Source organism: Uloborus diversus, chromosome 2 (genome assembly GCF_026930045.1).
Source record: "Uloborus diversus isolate 005 chromosome 2, Udiv.v.3.1, whole genome shotgun sequence".
In the NCBI taxonomy this organism is placed as follows: Eukaryota; Metazoa; Arthropoda; class Arachnida; order Araneae; family Uloboridae; genus Uloborus; species Uloborus diversus.
In genome coordinates this window covers 69944932-69961250 of record NC_072732.1, presented here as the reverse complement: position 1 = coordinate 69961250, position 16319 = coordinate 69944932, and the positions used below count along the sequence as shown (strand labels likewise).

At 30.4% G+C, this 16319-nt stretch overlaps 1 protein-coding gene across 2 annotated transcripts; it reads left to right on the top strand.

Moving 5' to 3' along the window:
- Positions 1-447: 447 nt before the first annotated feature.
- Positions 448-7862, top strand: LOC129217129 (uncharacterized). Of its 2 annotated transcripts, none has more exons than XM_054851386.1 (4): positions 448-570; positions 2574-2666; positions 5029-5207; positions 7062-7862. In XM_054851386.1, exons 2-4 carry the CDS (start codon positions 2591-2593, stop codon positions 7536-7538), a joined length of 732 nt encoding a protein of 243 aa, XP_054707361.1. In that variant the 5' UTR covers positions 448-570; positions 2574-2590; the 3' UTR covers positions 7539-7862. The 2 variants fall into 2 exon arrangements, with proteins under 2 accessions (XP_054707361.1, XP_054707362.1); XM_054851387.1 differs by having other exon boundaries at positions 521-560.
- The last annotated feature ends 8457 nt before the right edge of the window (positions 7863-16319 follow it).

Genomic DNA, 16319 nt, shown 5'->3' with positions numbered 1-16319 from the left:
GACGGAACCTCTTGTTGATTTATGAATATTCATGGAGGTTATTAACGAGTAAGATCAGAAAATGATATTTATCTTTTCTCAAAATCAATTACTAAGAACCGTAAATAAGAAAGCAATACATTGATTTTAAAGATACAAATGTTATTTGAAGAGACGTCCTTTCAACTTCCGTATCAAGAGGAACAAAATGACACTACATTGGATTGGCCGGCTCAACGACCATAAGAGTGATATGAACAAGGAAGATAAGACGTTTCGCTTTGTTTTTCAAACAAAGTAACCCGTTGATTTGTCGCTGAAAGCGGGAAAAAACTGTTGCACTTGAACTTTATTATTAAACTTTATAAAGATAACATCATTTGTGTGTTCAGTACTATTGATAATGAAGTAGCATGATAATTTCTCTTTCAGTTTCATTTCCATTAATTTCTGGTGAGCATATCTTTTTGTCGAAAAGATAAGGTTTTTCTGCTAGTATAAAATGTTTCGATCATTTCATGCATTTTATGTTCCGGCGATTTTAGTGATTTTAATAATCAAAGGAAGAATTGGTTTCTCAGGTATACGCAGGTAATTATTCCTTAGTTTTAATCTAATTATGTCTTGTAATTTTTAATGACAGAAAATACAAAACTTAGCTTATTTTCAGTTCGGCATCACTCCACGGATTTTAAGCAAACTTCGGAATCTACAAATTTCGCGTTGTACATAGTAATTAAGAAAACGATTTTCTAAAGGTTTTCAACGTTTAATTGAGTTATCATAAATGATGTTTGGGAGCTTACTTTGATTTTAATTTGTAAATTAATCATTTAACTGCTTTTTTTTCAGATTAATTATCCAGTTCTAAACAAAAAATCATAAAAACACGTTTAATTTGGTTTCTTAACATTAAACGCAATGATAAAGTACAAACTGACAAATAATATTAGAAAAAATAAAACTCATATTGTTCACGACTCTAGATGTTAAAAATCAAGATGTAAAAACAAGTCTAATTAAAATCAAATCAAGGAATGCTAAAATTTAAATTAACATGTTATAAATAACAGTTTCCCCTTGCTTCAGCTGCAATCAAAATATAAGTTGCTTTGGGGTCAATGCAACTATATTATTATGCACTGTAAAGTGCGTTGAATTTTTTCACGAACTTCATAAATAAAATTTCATTTCAGCTCTGTAGACTGAAAAAGTAATTTGTTTAATTACTTAAAGTGCACTTTAGTGAAACCTTAAATAACTTTGGCTAAAGTTTAAAATGAAAGCTGTTTATCAGGAGCTGCTGTCATCACACTGGTAACTATACAATCTTACCATTATTTGAGAGCACATTTTCCCATATCATTGCATTGGAGACAATGTTTATGCGTTTTTTACTCCCCGGAAAGTTTAGGTAATGTAAAAACATTATTATTTACATTAAATATAAATAATTTCGTCTAAACTTAAAGTCGTTTTTCTCAGTTATTCCTAAAATGTATCAACAATATCACAGAGAAAAAACATCTTTAGTTAGATTTTTCTTTTAGATTTCTCTCATCTAACTAAAGCTTTTGTATTTTACTTTAACGAATTGATTCCTGATAAAGTACGGGCATCATAACTATTTTTTGCTCTTAGGGGATGATACAATTTCATTGTTGTATTTAAACGATCATTTTTTTTTTATAATAAATGTAACGATGGATGTTTTATATTTAGTCCTGTTAACGGGAAGGGCAAATGTCTGGTGTTAGATTTTAATGAATAGTTAACTTGCTCATGATCCTGTAGTTAGAACGGAAACAAATCCTGATAACATTTAAGATAAAACTTCTAGAGCTGAATCTAATTTTAATATGCTTACGGGATTTAAAAGTTGAATTCTTTTTTTATACATTTAAATAAAGAAATTAAAAACAAGGTTGCATCAATGAAAACACACTCCAATTTTACTGTAAAAATCAATCAAAGTTATAAAAACGTGTCTTTCGGACCTAAAATAATGCTATTTTACACTGAAACTGGTTAATGTTTAATCGCACTCCAAAAAAAAAAAAAAAAAAATGTTTGCTTTTTTACATAAAAAACCTGATCGTTCTATTGCATTGAATCCTTTAAGATACTTTAATTGTAAACGTTTTGTTTATGCAACCATATTTTTCCTTTTCTTAATAAGCATAGTTCAATAGATTCTTGGTTATCTATATTTTGATGCGGAATAAAATGTTTTGAAAAAATATTTTTCAAAATACTTTTTTATTCCGAGATTGTTCTCATAAGATATTATTTTGTTTAGTTATTATGCTTAATGCAACACAATCTGAGTTGTCTTAAACAACATCCTTTTTTATTTTTATTTTTTGACATATTCAATAACACTGATAAACACATCAACAAGTTCAGCAAGCCTTTTTTAGCGATAAAACTCTCTTTTTCAAAAATGAAGTTCAATAATTTGTAAAAGTTACGTGTCACAATTTTAAAATGTTAAAAAATTTCGTACTGATGACTTTATGACGTCGTTATGATGTAATACAGAAATGACTTATATGTTTTAAATAGTTTGTATCATGTTTACCTTCTTCTTACAGGTTTAAACAAGAGCAAAATGAAATTTCTTAATGCAGTCATATTATTAATCATACCTCTTGTTCACGGAATGGCAATTAGGCCGTATCAAGTTGGTAAGGGTGTAATAAGTAATTCTTATTTAGATGCTTCACTTGCCAAATCGATTAACTCCATAAAACAAATAGTTGAGAAAAGTGATGAAGAAGATAGTCGTATCCACTAGAGTGAATGGGCCCTCGTGTTACATTTTCTACCATCGCAGGATCAAAAATGTACTGAACCAATACTTTAATATAAATTCACATTCTAAGCATTGATTAAACACCATTAAAGCAGAAGTGAGGATTTTTTTTAAGAGTGGAGTTAATCGATTTTCCAACTGAGACATCCATTTAAAATTTAAGTAATGAAAAATGACGAATAATGTAAATTATTATCGAGTTTTGCTTACTTTTTGAATAAGAGGGAATATGAATGTATAACGGAAATATTGTCAACAACAAATGTATTGCAAATAAGAAAAAATGACCTTGTTTCATGAATCAATGATTTGACTGCCTATAAATAGTATTTTCGAAAGTTTTTAACTATTAGCGAGAAATCATCAGTGACCTTTGATCTAAAAAAATAAGGAAACTTAAAGCTATTTTCTAAATTGAAAAATAGTAGTCGAGTTTCTGCTTCTCAACATCTTGAAAAACTAAACATACTTTTGGTAATTTTATCCTTTAATGAATCTTAATACAAAACGTTTAAACGCTGCAGTATGAAATGAGTTAACCGCTGATTACTGTGACAGTATAATACAATGCGAGTGTTCCCTATTGTGAGTCAGGTACTTCTCCACTTCCTCTCAGTTGACAGTCATATACTATGACAATGATCTATAGCTAAGGGGCATACATCATATAGGAGTAGTAATTTTACAATTTATTACAAAATGGACACAGTAGCAATGGGAAAATTAGAAAACCAAATAAAGATGATATAATTAAATACAGTGATTAGTTACATATTGTACATTTCCATAACATTTTAACTTGGAAAAAATTCTCTGGTTGCTTAAATGAGTACTAAAATGTGATTTAATTTGGGCTGTATTATAAATTGATTTTTCTGAAATGTGCTCCAAATTATATGTTCTGCTTTAAAAAAAGTATTCACCAAATGTGCTCTTTTCAGGATATTTGTTAAACTAAAACTTGGCAAAATTTAAGCAGACATTGTCATAGTAGAGGGTTGGGATGAAGGATAGCCTTAATATTTAAAATGTTTCGTATTCTGTTCAACATCTGAACCCTGAGTGTGAAGAAGGAACAGTGATAAGAAAAACTGGTGTTGTAGAGCCCTGTTTTAGGCATCATCATTAAGGAAGTAGTGTCATCTTGATTGTTTGACAAACAAACAAACAAACAAATAAATAAATGATGAAAGAAAAGAGGATTTTTTTAGTATGTAACTATTCGTTTAACAAACGAATAACATTTTATCTACATATATTTATTTATTGATTATTATTTTTGTGACATGCAAAATAATTTTAACACCTGTCTTTAACTGCCAGTAAACATAATTATTCTATATGAAAATAATAGTTATCAAGATACACTTTATTAACATTATTTGGCGCCATGAATGCCTGCAAAAACAAACGGCTTTGAGATGGGGGGTGGTGTTTTAAGAAGTGTCCCAAAAAGTATTTCCAATGGTTCTGAAAACGGGGACAAGTGTCGGTGTTCAAGAATTGTTTCAAAAATTGCATTGCATGAAATATTTAAATCTGGGGCGTTTGAGAGGTGTGTAATGGTTGTGGCTGAGTTCAAAGAGGACAATGTCTCCCTGAACTTTAATTCGCCGACATTTCTGTTGATAATCAAGAAATTTACCACTAAGGCAAAATGATCCGAAGAAAGGCTCATAATCAAAGATGAATCATATGCTCTAAACGTCTGGAACAATACATTTCCCCCCCATCATTCCCTTCCTTTTACAAAAACAAGTTTGGATTATCATGCGGTGACCACCTTATGACACAGAGTATACGGCTGGTTTAAAAACATTGGCTGATGTTAACGAATACGTATCCATAATGCAATAATAACAAAAATAATAATAAAAAAAAAAAACATAATACCCCGGCTACTACGATAGATTAGCATTTAAATAAAAGTAAACATCAACGCATTTGGACTGTATCATAAAAAAATATGTTTATAATTTAAAATAATCTTTGGCCATTTGTATTGCAGATATTAGCATCTCGAGCAGATAGTAAAGAAAGTATCAAAAATATACTTTCGATTATAATAATTCAATTTTTTTTAAATTTAGTAATTTTAATAATCATGATGTTGATGGGAGATTAATATTTCAAATGTACGTATATCCAATAAGTATTATTATAATAAAATAACTTTGGTATTAATATTAATACCTATTTATTCAAAACTCAAAGTAAATGTCTTCTTTTCGTAGGTATTAATAATGACCCAGACTTCGAAAAATTCTTACGAGAATCTATCGAAAACTTTCGGGCTATTATGTCTAAAGGGCTTCCAGAAATTGGCCTGCCAGTCCTAGACCCTTTGCATGAAACTGATATCAACTTCAACTTCAATGAAGAAATGGCTGCTGTGAATCTTAAACTCCTGGAAGTAAGTATATAGTTTTAAAGTGACATTTTTTGAAAATTATAAGCGATAAGGAGTGGGTTTTCCCATGTCAATTCACCCAGTCATGTAACCCATATTCTCAGATTTTGATAAAAAATAAGTGCACCTATCATTCATATACCGGTATGCATTTTTTCTTTCCTTTGAGGTCGAAGTTGAATTTTAAAGCCATTAAAACCTAAAAGCCATTTATGCCAATTACTAATGATAATCAGTGTGCATATTTACAACTTTAATAAATTGTGTCTACTGCAGAAATTATTCAATCTTTCTGGACTTCAAATACTTGTTAATAAAAGAATGTTGACTTTGTAAAACTTATTTTAAACTTAGATAATTTAATAATATTTTATTTAAATTAAAATTAATAAAACAGTACAAGCTATTATTTTTTTGTTAAAAGCACGAGTTGACAAAAGTGGATTTTTCAGTAACAGGCACAGCTCCTATTCAATAAAGTAGATATTTAAAACTGAGCTTGAAGTGTGTATTATTATTGCAAAAAAGAAAATCTACGTTTTTTTTAAGTTGATAAAATGCAATGTATGCATATTTTATCTGTAATTTTCAAAAGAAAAAAAAATGGGCGAGTAAATTGTGTTTTTATATTATCTTAAAACAAACTACTTTACTTTCTAAAATATTTTCATCACTATTCTATAACTTAAAAATCTACATATTTATTTTTGATAACACATAGTTTGAAGAGGATGCATATATATAAGAGACAGTTTAGCAGAATATAAGTTGCAAAAAACAAATGTATTTATTGATTCACTTTTGCAACTGATTTATATATGTTATGGAAGGTTAAGTAGCCATATTTCGTCCCCTTAAGCTTTTTGGTCTCTGATTGTCATACGTTATGATAATATAAATAAATAAATAAATAAATAAATATATATATATATATATATATATATATATATATATATATATATATATATATATATATATATATATATATATATATATATATATATATATATATATATATATATATAGGTATTAAAGGTTAAATACATTGAACGCAATAAGTTTTTCGTTAAAAAAAGTTTTAATGAACGCCATTTTACCAGAATTTAAAATTTATGCCCTATTTATGTCTCTCCTCCAACACACCTTTTGAAAGAGGTAAGAATGGGTTTAAAAATTTGGTAATAATAAATACGGATTAAACATTGAAAAGCATCTTGGATTTTGTGCATTAAAAAATATCTTAAACAATTTAAGATTGGTTTTTAAAGCCTCCAAATGAGCAACGTGCCTCCATCTTAGTCTTTAAAAAAACGTTTTTGGTTCACAGGATACTCAGCACCAACGTTTCGGTATAGGCTACGAAAACAAGAATATGATATTCGCTAAAATAGTGGCTACCTGTTCCACGTGAGGTGAACTTCGCTCAGATCATTAAGTTTACAGTTTAGCCTAAACGAATGTACCATATACAACTAAATAAACACATTTTAATGATTTAAAAAGAACATTTACAATTAGTATAACGATCAATCAAGTTTTCTGCAATGAGATGAAATGCTCCCAAGCGGCAACGCAGCGGTTTTAACTAAAGAAACTTCGAAAAATAAATAGTGTTCTTAACTGCAACCAAAAAAAAAAAAATCTCACAGGTGGCGGCACCTTGTGTCACACCAGAAAAACTTGGAGGGACAAAAATGGACACGTAGACGAAATATAGCTACTTTACATTTCGTCTTTAGTTTTGCTGGTGAAAATACATATCATTGAGACCTCTACCACAAAATATAAAAAATGATAATATGCTATACATGAATATTTAATTATTTATTTATTTATTCTTAATTAATTTTATTTCAGATGAGGGTTGACGAATTATCCAAATTCGCTATTGAAAACATTCAGGCTGATACAGATATGTCTTTCCATGTCGAAGTTCTCGTTTTCGGAATACCCTCCTTTGGCGTCTATAATGTACAAGGAACCGTTGCAAAAATATTACCTTTGTGGGGAAATGGAAATTTCAGCATTAATGTGACAGAAATCGACATTGTTATTGAAGGAAAGTTCATTTCTGTAAACAACAATTTACAGCTCAAAAATCTGAATCTGGATCTAAGATGGAACGACCTGGGTATAACTCTGGACAACTTCCTAGGAGGAGGCGACTTCTCAAAAACCGTGCAGAAGATGTTGCCAAAACTCACAAAGAATGTTTTTGAAATGTACAGAAATGACATTTTAAATTACGTGGACTCATTTCTGCTTGAGAAAATAAACGAAATACTTCGACTTCCTGGTATTTTTGACACTACAAAAAAACATCATAATAGTTAAAACAACAAGCCTCATCATGGCACAAAAGTTTAAGTATGTAGTTTGGAGTCATATAAGCTTGTGCGAATATGACACAATGATACTGTAATATATATGTAAATGCCTGCTTACTTTTTAGAATCAATTAAGTATTACTTGATGGGCAACCTATCTGGTTCATAATATATAAGAGAGATACATTCTTTTCTCAGTATAAACTAAGTGTTTCTTTTGAAAATGTAGTTATAGTTAATGTGTCTCAACTATGTGCTGAATTCAGCAATATGTGTTCTGTAACATATTATATTATGCAGCTGCTTATGTGTGGTAATAAAATTTGGTTTTTTACTAACCTTGAAGTGGCGACGGTTTTATTTTTAAGAAAAATATTGGAGAACACGAAGAATTATGTATTATAGTATAAATTACTATGGAAGCTAAATTGGCGTAATTTTCAGCAGTAATTTTAATAAATTAGTAAAATAATTGAGCATTCCACTCCTTGTAACGACTGACGAAAACATGAATATCACTTGTTTTCATTAAGGTCAACCTGCATAATCTTTCTTGAAAAACATTTCTGTATTTTCGAAACTGAATCCCAGTTGTATTTCGACTATTTCTTTCAGCGTAAAATATTCTTTAAGATTTCAAGTGTAGAAGGGGACATATATACTTAAAAAATATTTCTAATACTGTATTCAGAGTATTAGTTAGTATGTTTTCGTGATAATATGCTTCAATTTTTCATGCTTCGAAACAGATTTAAAATTTTGTGTAATATATTTTTCAGTAAAAATTATGCTTTTTCAAAATGATAGCTAAATTGTGCATTTTCTTATCTCGGTGATTTGTGATATTTTGATTTAGTATTTTAAATTTGATGTTAAACAACTGAAACAGGAAAAAAAATGAAGAATATTATTCTTTTTTTAAATTTATTTAAAATAAAATAGCTTAAAACACTTGCTGTCAACGTTTTGATTGCTACCTTTCAGTTTTAAAACTGGAAAATAATTTGTTTGAATTTATGTGTTTTATATACACGATACATTTTCATTTAATACCGATCCTTTTTTTTGCACATTTCTGTACCTCAGAGCCAGAGGAACGTAAGTCACATTATGATAATTTTACAGGAGAGAGGATAAACTTTTTTTTTTTGTGCATGGCAAAGGATGGAATGCGTGATCTTGGTAAAAAAAATGAAAAAGATTTTTTTTCTTCAAGAATTACGTTAACATAGCTCGATGCATGTGACGCTTCTTCATACAGTGCACTAATAAACATAAAGTCGAAAGATTTCTACTTAAGTCCTCATGCCTCTGAGGTACAGATTTGATGACACAAATTCTTTGAAAGACTTTTTTTTTTGGGAGGAGAGCATCAATACACGTTGGATATGTACTGTGAAATAAATCCCTTTTGTCAAGAGTCTTAAAAATCTTTCACAAGCCAAATATTTACAAAGGAAATATCTTTAGGAAAGGAGTACCCAAGATGTTTGCAACTTAAAAACACATGTACTTGATTTTTTTCCTCATACAGTAAAACCTGTAAAGTTGACCACCTTTATAAGTTGACCACCTGTCTATGTTGACCGCTTTTGTCAGGAACGGAATTAGTCCTATGTTATATAATGAAGGAAAACCTGTGTAACTTGACCACCTCTCTATCTTGACCACCTGTCTATCTTGACCACTAATGAACACCAAATTTGGTTTGGAGTATTGTAAAAAACCCTTTGTAAGTTGACCACTTGGTTTATTTTTAAAATTTTACTTAGCAAATTATTTTATTTCATATTTTTTAAAGCTTTCCAAGAATATTTCTGATACCAGACCAGAATTTTACTAACTAAATGGCACAGCAGCATAACTAAACCTCCTTTTGAGCTTAACCACATGGGAAAACTACTAAGAACCCTATAGAGAAGTACAAAGTATTTTTTTCCAGTTGCAATATTTTGTGACAACAATGGAATTGTACTAAAGAGTAAAGTTACTTGCATTGCAGTATTTCTGGTGCAAGGGATTAAGAGATACGACATTTTCATTTTCAACAGCTTTTTTGAACTATGAGTTTCCAACTTGTTGCTCTTTGTGTTATAGTTTTACATAAAATGGCTTCAAAAAGAAAGTTAGTTGAACTTGAGATTGATAAAAGATATGAAATATTAAAATTAATTGAAAAGGGAGAAAGCCAGAGAAAAATAGCTGACACATGTGGAATTTCTAAAACTAGTGTCTGATAAGTGCGCCAACTTCAATAAGGAGTTATTTTGTTGAAAAGTAGATCATCATGGGGTTATAAATGTATAAAAAATTTGTAATTTTTGAAAAGCTATGAATTTTTAGGAACTATTAATATCAAATGAGTAACTTTTCATAATTTTTTTTGATCAATTTACTGAAATTTTAAATTTCCATGACACATTATGCGTCATTCCCGGAAAATAATCTTTAAAAATATTTGAATAACATTTTAAATTATTGTTTTAAAGTAATGCTAAACAATGAAAGTGAATTGAACAGAAAGAGTAAGTGTCAATCAATCAAAAAAAAGAATACATGGTGCAAGAAATGACAAAAAAAAAATCATTACACCCTTTATAAGTTGACCACCTGTCTAAGTTGACCACCAAAGTACTGCACCGCAAGTGGTCAACTTACACAGGTTTCACCGTATTATGTACCATAAGAAAAATAAAATCGATAACTTGTACTTTACTATGTGTTTAAAAATTCCTCAAGCGTCATTATTGTCGTTTGCTAAGAGATTACAGGTGAATACTCATCAGTAAAAATCTGTATGCTTAATCACTTATTTCTTACTTTTGCTAAAGAATTGACTCTGATGTATACTCTTCCATAATTTATATGATACATAGTTCGTTTAATTTATGACTATCTGAAGTGAAATTTTTTGAATTTCTCCGTAACAAGTTGATTAATATGTATTCTTCATATCCAAGTTTGTCTTAAACTCAATATGTAGATTTTTTTTTTTAAATGCAGAACAAGAGTGAATCAGAGTGAAAATCCATTCAAAATATTTCATTTATGTGCTACAATTTGAAATGTAAACTTAATTCAAACATAAAATGATAATAATGCTATACATGAATATTTAATTACTTATTTATTTGTTCTAAATTAATTTTCTTTCAGATGAGGGTTGACGAATTCGCATCGCATAACTTTTAAGCAAGGGTACTTACTAAAATGTCTCCCCAATCGATACATGACTTTGTGTAAGAATATATGCAAGGTAAAAACGTGTTTTTGCGATGTAAATCGTTTACAGGTAAATGAACATTCAGCAAGATTTACGTATTGATCTTCATAATAGTTTATGTGTTTGGAGTACATTTTAGTATTTAACCATTTTTAATCGAACTCCCTATTTAAATTTATAATTGTGGATAACATTTTTAATGATATGTGTTGTGCATCATGTCATACTTCAGAAGCTTCACTGTAAAAAAATCAGGGAACACTTAAGGTAAATTTTATCGTAAAATAGAGAGTTTACAGAACATATAAAAAGTTACAGTAAATTGTACTGGAAAAAGAAAATGATTGCAAAGTCCATTGGTGTACAACGTAATTTATGGATCTAAGCATTTTGTCGCAAAATAAAGAGATCTAGGTTCAAGTCCTGCTGTTCGCATGCATTCCTTGTTACAGTAATATGGGATTTTACGGTAAGAAGCACTGGCACAACGGATGTCAGTACTTTTTACAGTAGAAATTCAAGATTTGTTTCACCATTTCTTGGCTTCAATTATAAATAAGAAGTTTTAGAACTGTTAAAGTATTCGAAAATACTCAATTTTTTTCCAGTAACAAGTACGAAACGAAGTTTCCAAGAAATGTACTAAGTACTACATTTCCCCCTTAAATTATTTTGAAGTTAATTACTAGTTCTAAATTTATTAGTTCGTCTAATTGTTTTAACGAATAAGTCAAAGAAGTATGTTTCTGGATTTTTTTCTTTTTTCCATTTTTCTGCGTCGAAGAAGTATGCACATAATTTTATTTTCAGTTCAAGTTGTCAGTTTCAAACATACATATGTAAACTTACTTCTCTAGTAAACTTTCTGTTAGGATTTTTTTCTGGATTTACTTTGGCGAAACGGTTAAATTTAATTTTCTATGACGCACGTGAATTTAGAGATTTTTTTTAAACTTTCAACTCGTGACTTGCTTTGTTAAAACACGATTAGCATACAGACCAGAATGCTCAGAGCCAAAGGTGATGGCTAAAATTATGCTTTGGAAGTCTCTGTTACCTTCTCTCTTTCTCAAGTTTCCCCAGAATGCAATTTCCTGGGGAAAAGATGACAGCTAGTGTTAACTTTTATGCATAGTGATAAATATTCATTTGGGAATAAATATATTAAACTCTTAATTTCGTTTAACAAAAGCTTTTTCTGAAGTATGTCGTGTTCAAATAATTATTGTAATGAGGCATCTGATACATTTGTCTTTTAAATGTTGACGGATGTATCAAAAACATGAATATTCATTGCTGCCTATAATTTGGTTTTTAATTCATATTTCATGAATCCAGATGATTAAAATATCCGTTCGTGTTTTGTAAATGGAGTTACGAAGTTGCTTTAATGTGTATGTAAAACCGCAAGTTAGCGTACTGTATACTATATGTTACTTGGAATAAAAATGTTTCATGTTTTGACTTTTATATTCTCCAGCTTTCGAGATTTTTTCAATTTTCCGATATCTGTTTTGTATCCTGTTCATTTTCACGAAAATGGTACACATCAAGTCCTAAACTTAGGATTTTTAAAAATACAGTTTTACCCCTTCTCTGTGACGCCCCAACTAAGTTTAGGAATGTCCGATCTGAGTTCGGACAAAAGAAAAAAGAAACTTTGTTTTAATTCCGCGTGGCTTGAATTTAGTTCCACAATGTGTAATCTGGCATTTTTTCACCGTAATTCTCATTTCAACGGGCAACAATTGACACTTCTGCTTTTATTCAAAAAAAAAATAATATTTCAAACTATTTTTTGAAGAAAATTTGATTTACCCAAAAGCGAATGAGACTAATAGATACAGGTGAAATACACCGCCAGCTCAGTCTTTTCCAGCCGAGGACTGCAGTTTCGTGCTTATTAGCACTCATCAGCCCGGCATAGGAAAGTGACTGAGCTGGAGATGGAAAACTTCTTAAGGAAACCAAGAGTGCGAAACAAACTGGTAGCTAATATAGAATTAGCAGACCAGACGAGTGACCGAAGCAATGGTTTGGTTCAACTCGAAGATTGAACGCGAGGCAAGGTATATTCAGTAAATTACCGCCCATTAGCCAGGGCTAAAGCAGAAATGCGTGAAATGCACCGCCAGCTCAGTCATTTCCAGCCGAGGACTGCAGTTTTGTGCTTATTAGCACTCATCAGCCCTGGCATAGGAAAGTGACTGAGCTGGAGATGGAAAACCTCTTAAGGAAGCCAAGAGTGCGAAACAAACTCCAGCTCAGTCACTTTCCTATGCCGGACTGATGAGTGCTAATAAGCACGAAACTGCAATCCTCGGCTGGAAATGACTGAGCTGGCGGTGTATTTCACGTATTTCTGCTTTAGCCCTGGCTAATGGACGGTAATTTACTGAATAATAGATTCAAGGTTTGTCCCCTTTAAAAAAAATATTGTTATTGATTAACAGGTAATTAAACTTAATACACTTCAAGATAGTCTCCTCCTGCATCTATACACCTTTGCACTTGTGTTTTACATGCATCGAAGGTCCTCTGGAAGTCGCTTTAAGGAATGCTGTTAAGGCACCTCGTAGTGGTCTTTTGCATGTTGTTCAGGGTCTCCAGATGCTTTTCATTCATCTCCCTTTTCACCTTTGAGATCAAGAAGAAGTCTGTCGGGACTATAGGGGGTCTGTGGCACCGTTGAAAACCCGGTCCGGATCAGATAGGAGTCGACAATGGGAACGATTGAACATGATTTTTGACAAAAGTTCCGCGCAAAGCCAAGTATTTCATAAAAGTTCGATGAACGTCTGTTTTCGGCAAATTTAATTGTTCTGACATCAAACAAACACTCATTCGGCGGTCTTTGTTCACCAAATCTCGCACACGAGGGACATTATCTTTCATTCGCGATGATGATGGACGCTAAGTTGGAGTGAAAAAAAAAAAAAAATTTCGAATTTCGAAACGACTGGGGTCTCAAAAGTTGCCTTCCAAAATCAACAGATCACCCCTAAAATTTTAGCCTCCTAGGTTATTATCTTTAGGCTCCGAAATCACCCCAAAAATGTCCAAAAATTTAAAAAAAAAATCGATTTTTTTTTTTAATTTAAAAAAAAATAAAAACATATTATTTTTAAAATGTTTGAGGGAGTAAATGTTAACTCTTGGTAACATTAATGTATCAAAGTTTCACTTCAATAAAGTAATTTCTTTAAATTTTTTAAAATCAGCAAAAATAACCAAAAATCGACTTATTTTTCTTTCCGATTTACGAAGCAAAAATAGGGTAAATGCACAAAATATAAATATTTAAATGCAAAATCTAAACTTTTTTTTTTACAAATTATATATTTAATTTCTTATTTAGATAATTTATTGTAACAATATAAAAGAATAAAACTAGTATTTTGGAAATAAAAACATAATATTGCATTATCTCACTTTCCAAGAAATTAAATACTTCATTATTCAGGAATATATGTAAGTAAAGTACCTTAAAACAATTTAACAAACACCCATCATGAACAACAATTGCTTATGCATGAAATTTTGATTTTGTCGAACTTGGCATTTTTGATCAATACTCTAGTTTGCCCAAGGTAAAACCTTCACGTCTTTCTTCACCACAAACAGCTTCTAAAGCCTCTGTTTCCCAGAGGCGGATCAAGGGAAGTGGGGGCTCTAAGTGGTAATAATTTAGGGGCCCTCCAAACTTTAGTAAAAAATAGGATTTCCAATAAAATAATTAAAAAAATTTTAACAAAAATTAAAAGCAATATCGTTACACAATAATTTTCATTAGAATAATTTTCATTTAAGTACCTTATATGAATTTTCGTCATGTTTTATTGGTAGCAAAATCATGAACTATTTTTTTAGTATCGATGCGGTTTAACATCTCCTGCTCTACGTATAAAATAGCTTAAGTTTTTCAGTCCTTTTTCTCCCATTTTATTTCATAAATAATATTTTGCTCTTTTAAAAAGTGAAAACAAATTGTTCTCCAGATGCATTCCTTAATGGAATTGTTAGAAAAGTTTTCAACGATGTTTCCATGTTCGGAAATGTACAAAATATTTCCTTAGCTGCTTGATAAATGTGATAACAAGAGAGACCTAATGTGTCTGGATTTTCGGGTGTTGTTTTAAAGATATCATCTTTTTTTTTTTGAGAATCATAATAAAATGATCAAATTAATCTTCCAAAGTGCAAATAGCAATCCATTTTTGTACATATCCTTTAACATTTATTTGTATATCAACCCCCCGTTGTAAAAAAACTTGTTCGTTTAGCTATAGTTGTTAACATATAAAACCAATGTACTCTTGCTTTAGATTCAAGCCCAACTTCGGGGCCCCACGTGGCCGCGTAGTCCGCTTACTGTTAGATCCGCCACTACTGTTACCTATATGACGCAGCGTTCTGTCATGTGGCTTCATATGTGCATTTTTGGATGTTCGAAATGCAAACTGGTTCCTCCAAATTAATGTCATCTTGAAGTAATTGCTTTAAAAAAAAATAATGGTTGACGTGGTTACTTTTTTTGCTAGTGGAGGTTCATGTATTTCGATTTACCAGTTTATAGGTTCAGTGCAATCTCGACAGTTAAAGTTTAACTTGAAAATTTTAAACTGTCTAACTGGTGTATATTTGACTGTTCACTTCGCTGGTCTCTTATTGACAAAATTCTGCGGTAGGCCAGATCTTGAATATGTCTTCTTTTATCTCTGAATGAATAAAAAATGTATTACGTTGAACTACATTGTCCATGATCGTTGTTAAGATGCTTGGCTAGTATCTCGAAAATGCGATCATTCTGTAGAGATGATGTGCAGTGCACAGATTAGTAACAGAGGCTTCAGAATCTGTTTGTAGTGTAGAAAGACGTGATGGTTTCATCTTGAGCAAACTATTGCATATATTCAAAATGCTAAGTTCAACACTAAATCATAATTTCATGCCTAAGCTATTGTTGTTCATGTTGGGTGTTTGTGGGTATTAAGTTGTTTTGAGGTACTTTACGAGCATTCATGAATAATGAAGTACACAATTTCTTGGAAAGTAAGATAATGCAATATTATGTTTTATTTCCAAATACTAATTTGTTCCTTTATAATGTTGCAATAAATTGTCTAAATAAGAAATTAAATATATAACTTGTAAAAAGTTCAGATTTTGTGTTTAGATATTTATATTTTGTGCATTTAACATATTTTTGCTTTATAAGATCGTGTAAATTGGAAAGAAAAATAGGTCGATTTTTGGTTGTTTTTGCTGATTTTTAGAAATTTAAAGAACTTACTCTATTGAAGTAAATTTTTTATGATATATTAATGTTACCAAGAGTTAGCATTTTAAAAATAATATATTTTCAATTTTGTAAAAAAATTCAAAAACGATTTTTTTTTTTTTTTTTTTTTTTTTTTTTTGCATTTTTGGACATTTTTGGGGCGATTACGGAATCTAAAGATATTAAGCTATGAGGATAAAATTTTAGTTGTAATACTTTCTTTGTGGATAAAATGTGCCTTATGTTCGATTATGATGGTGATCAGTTGATTAATTCTAGTGTAT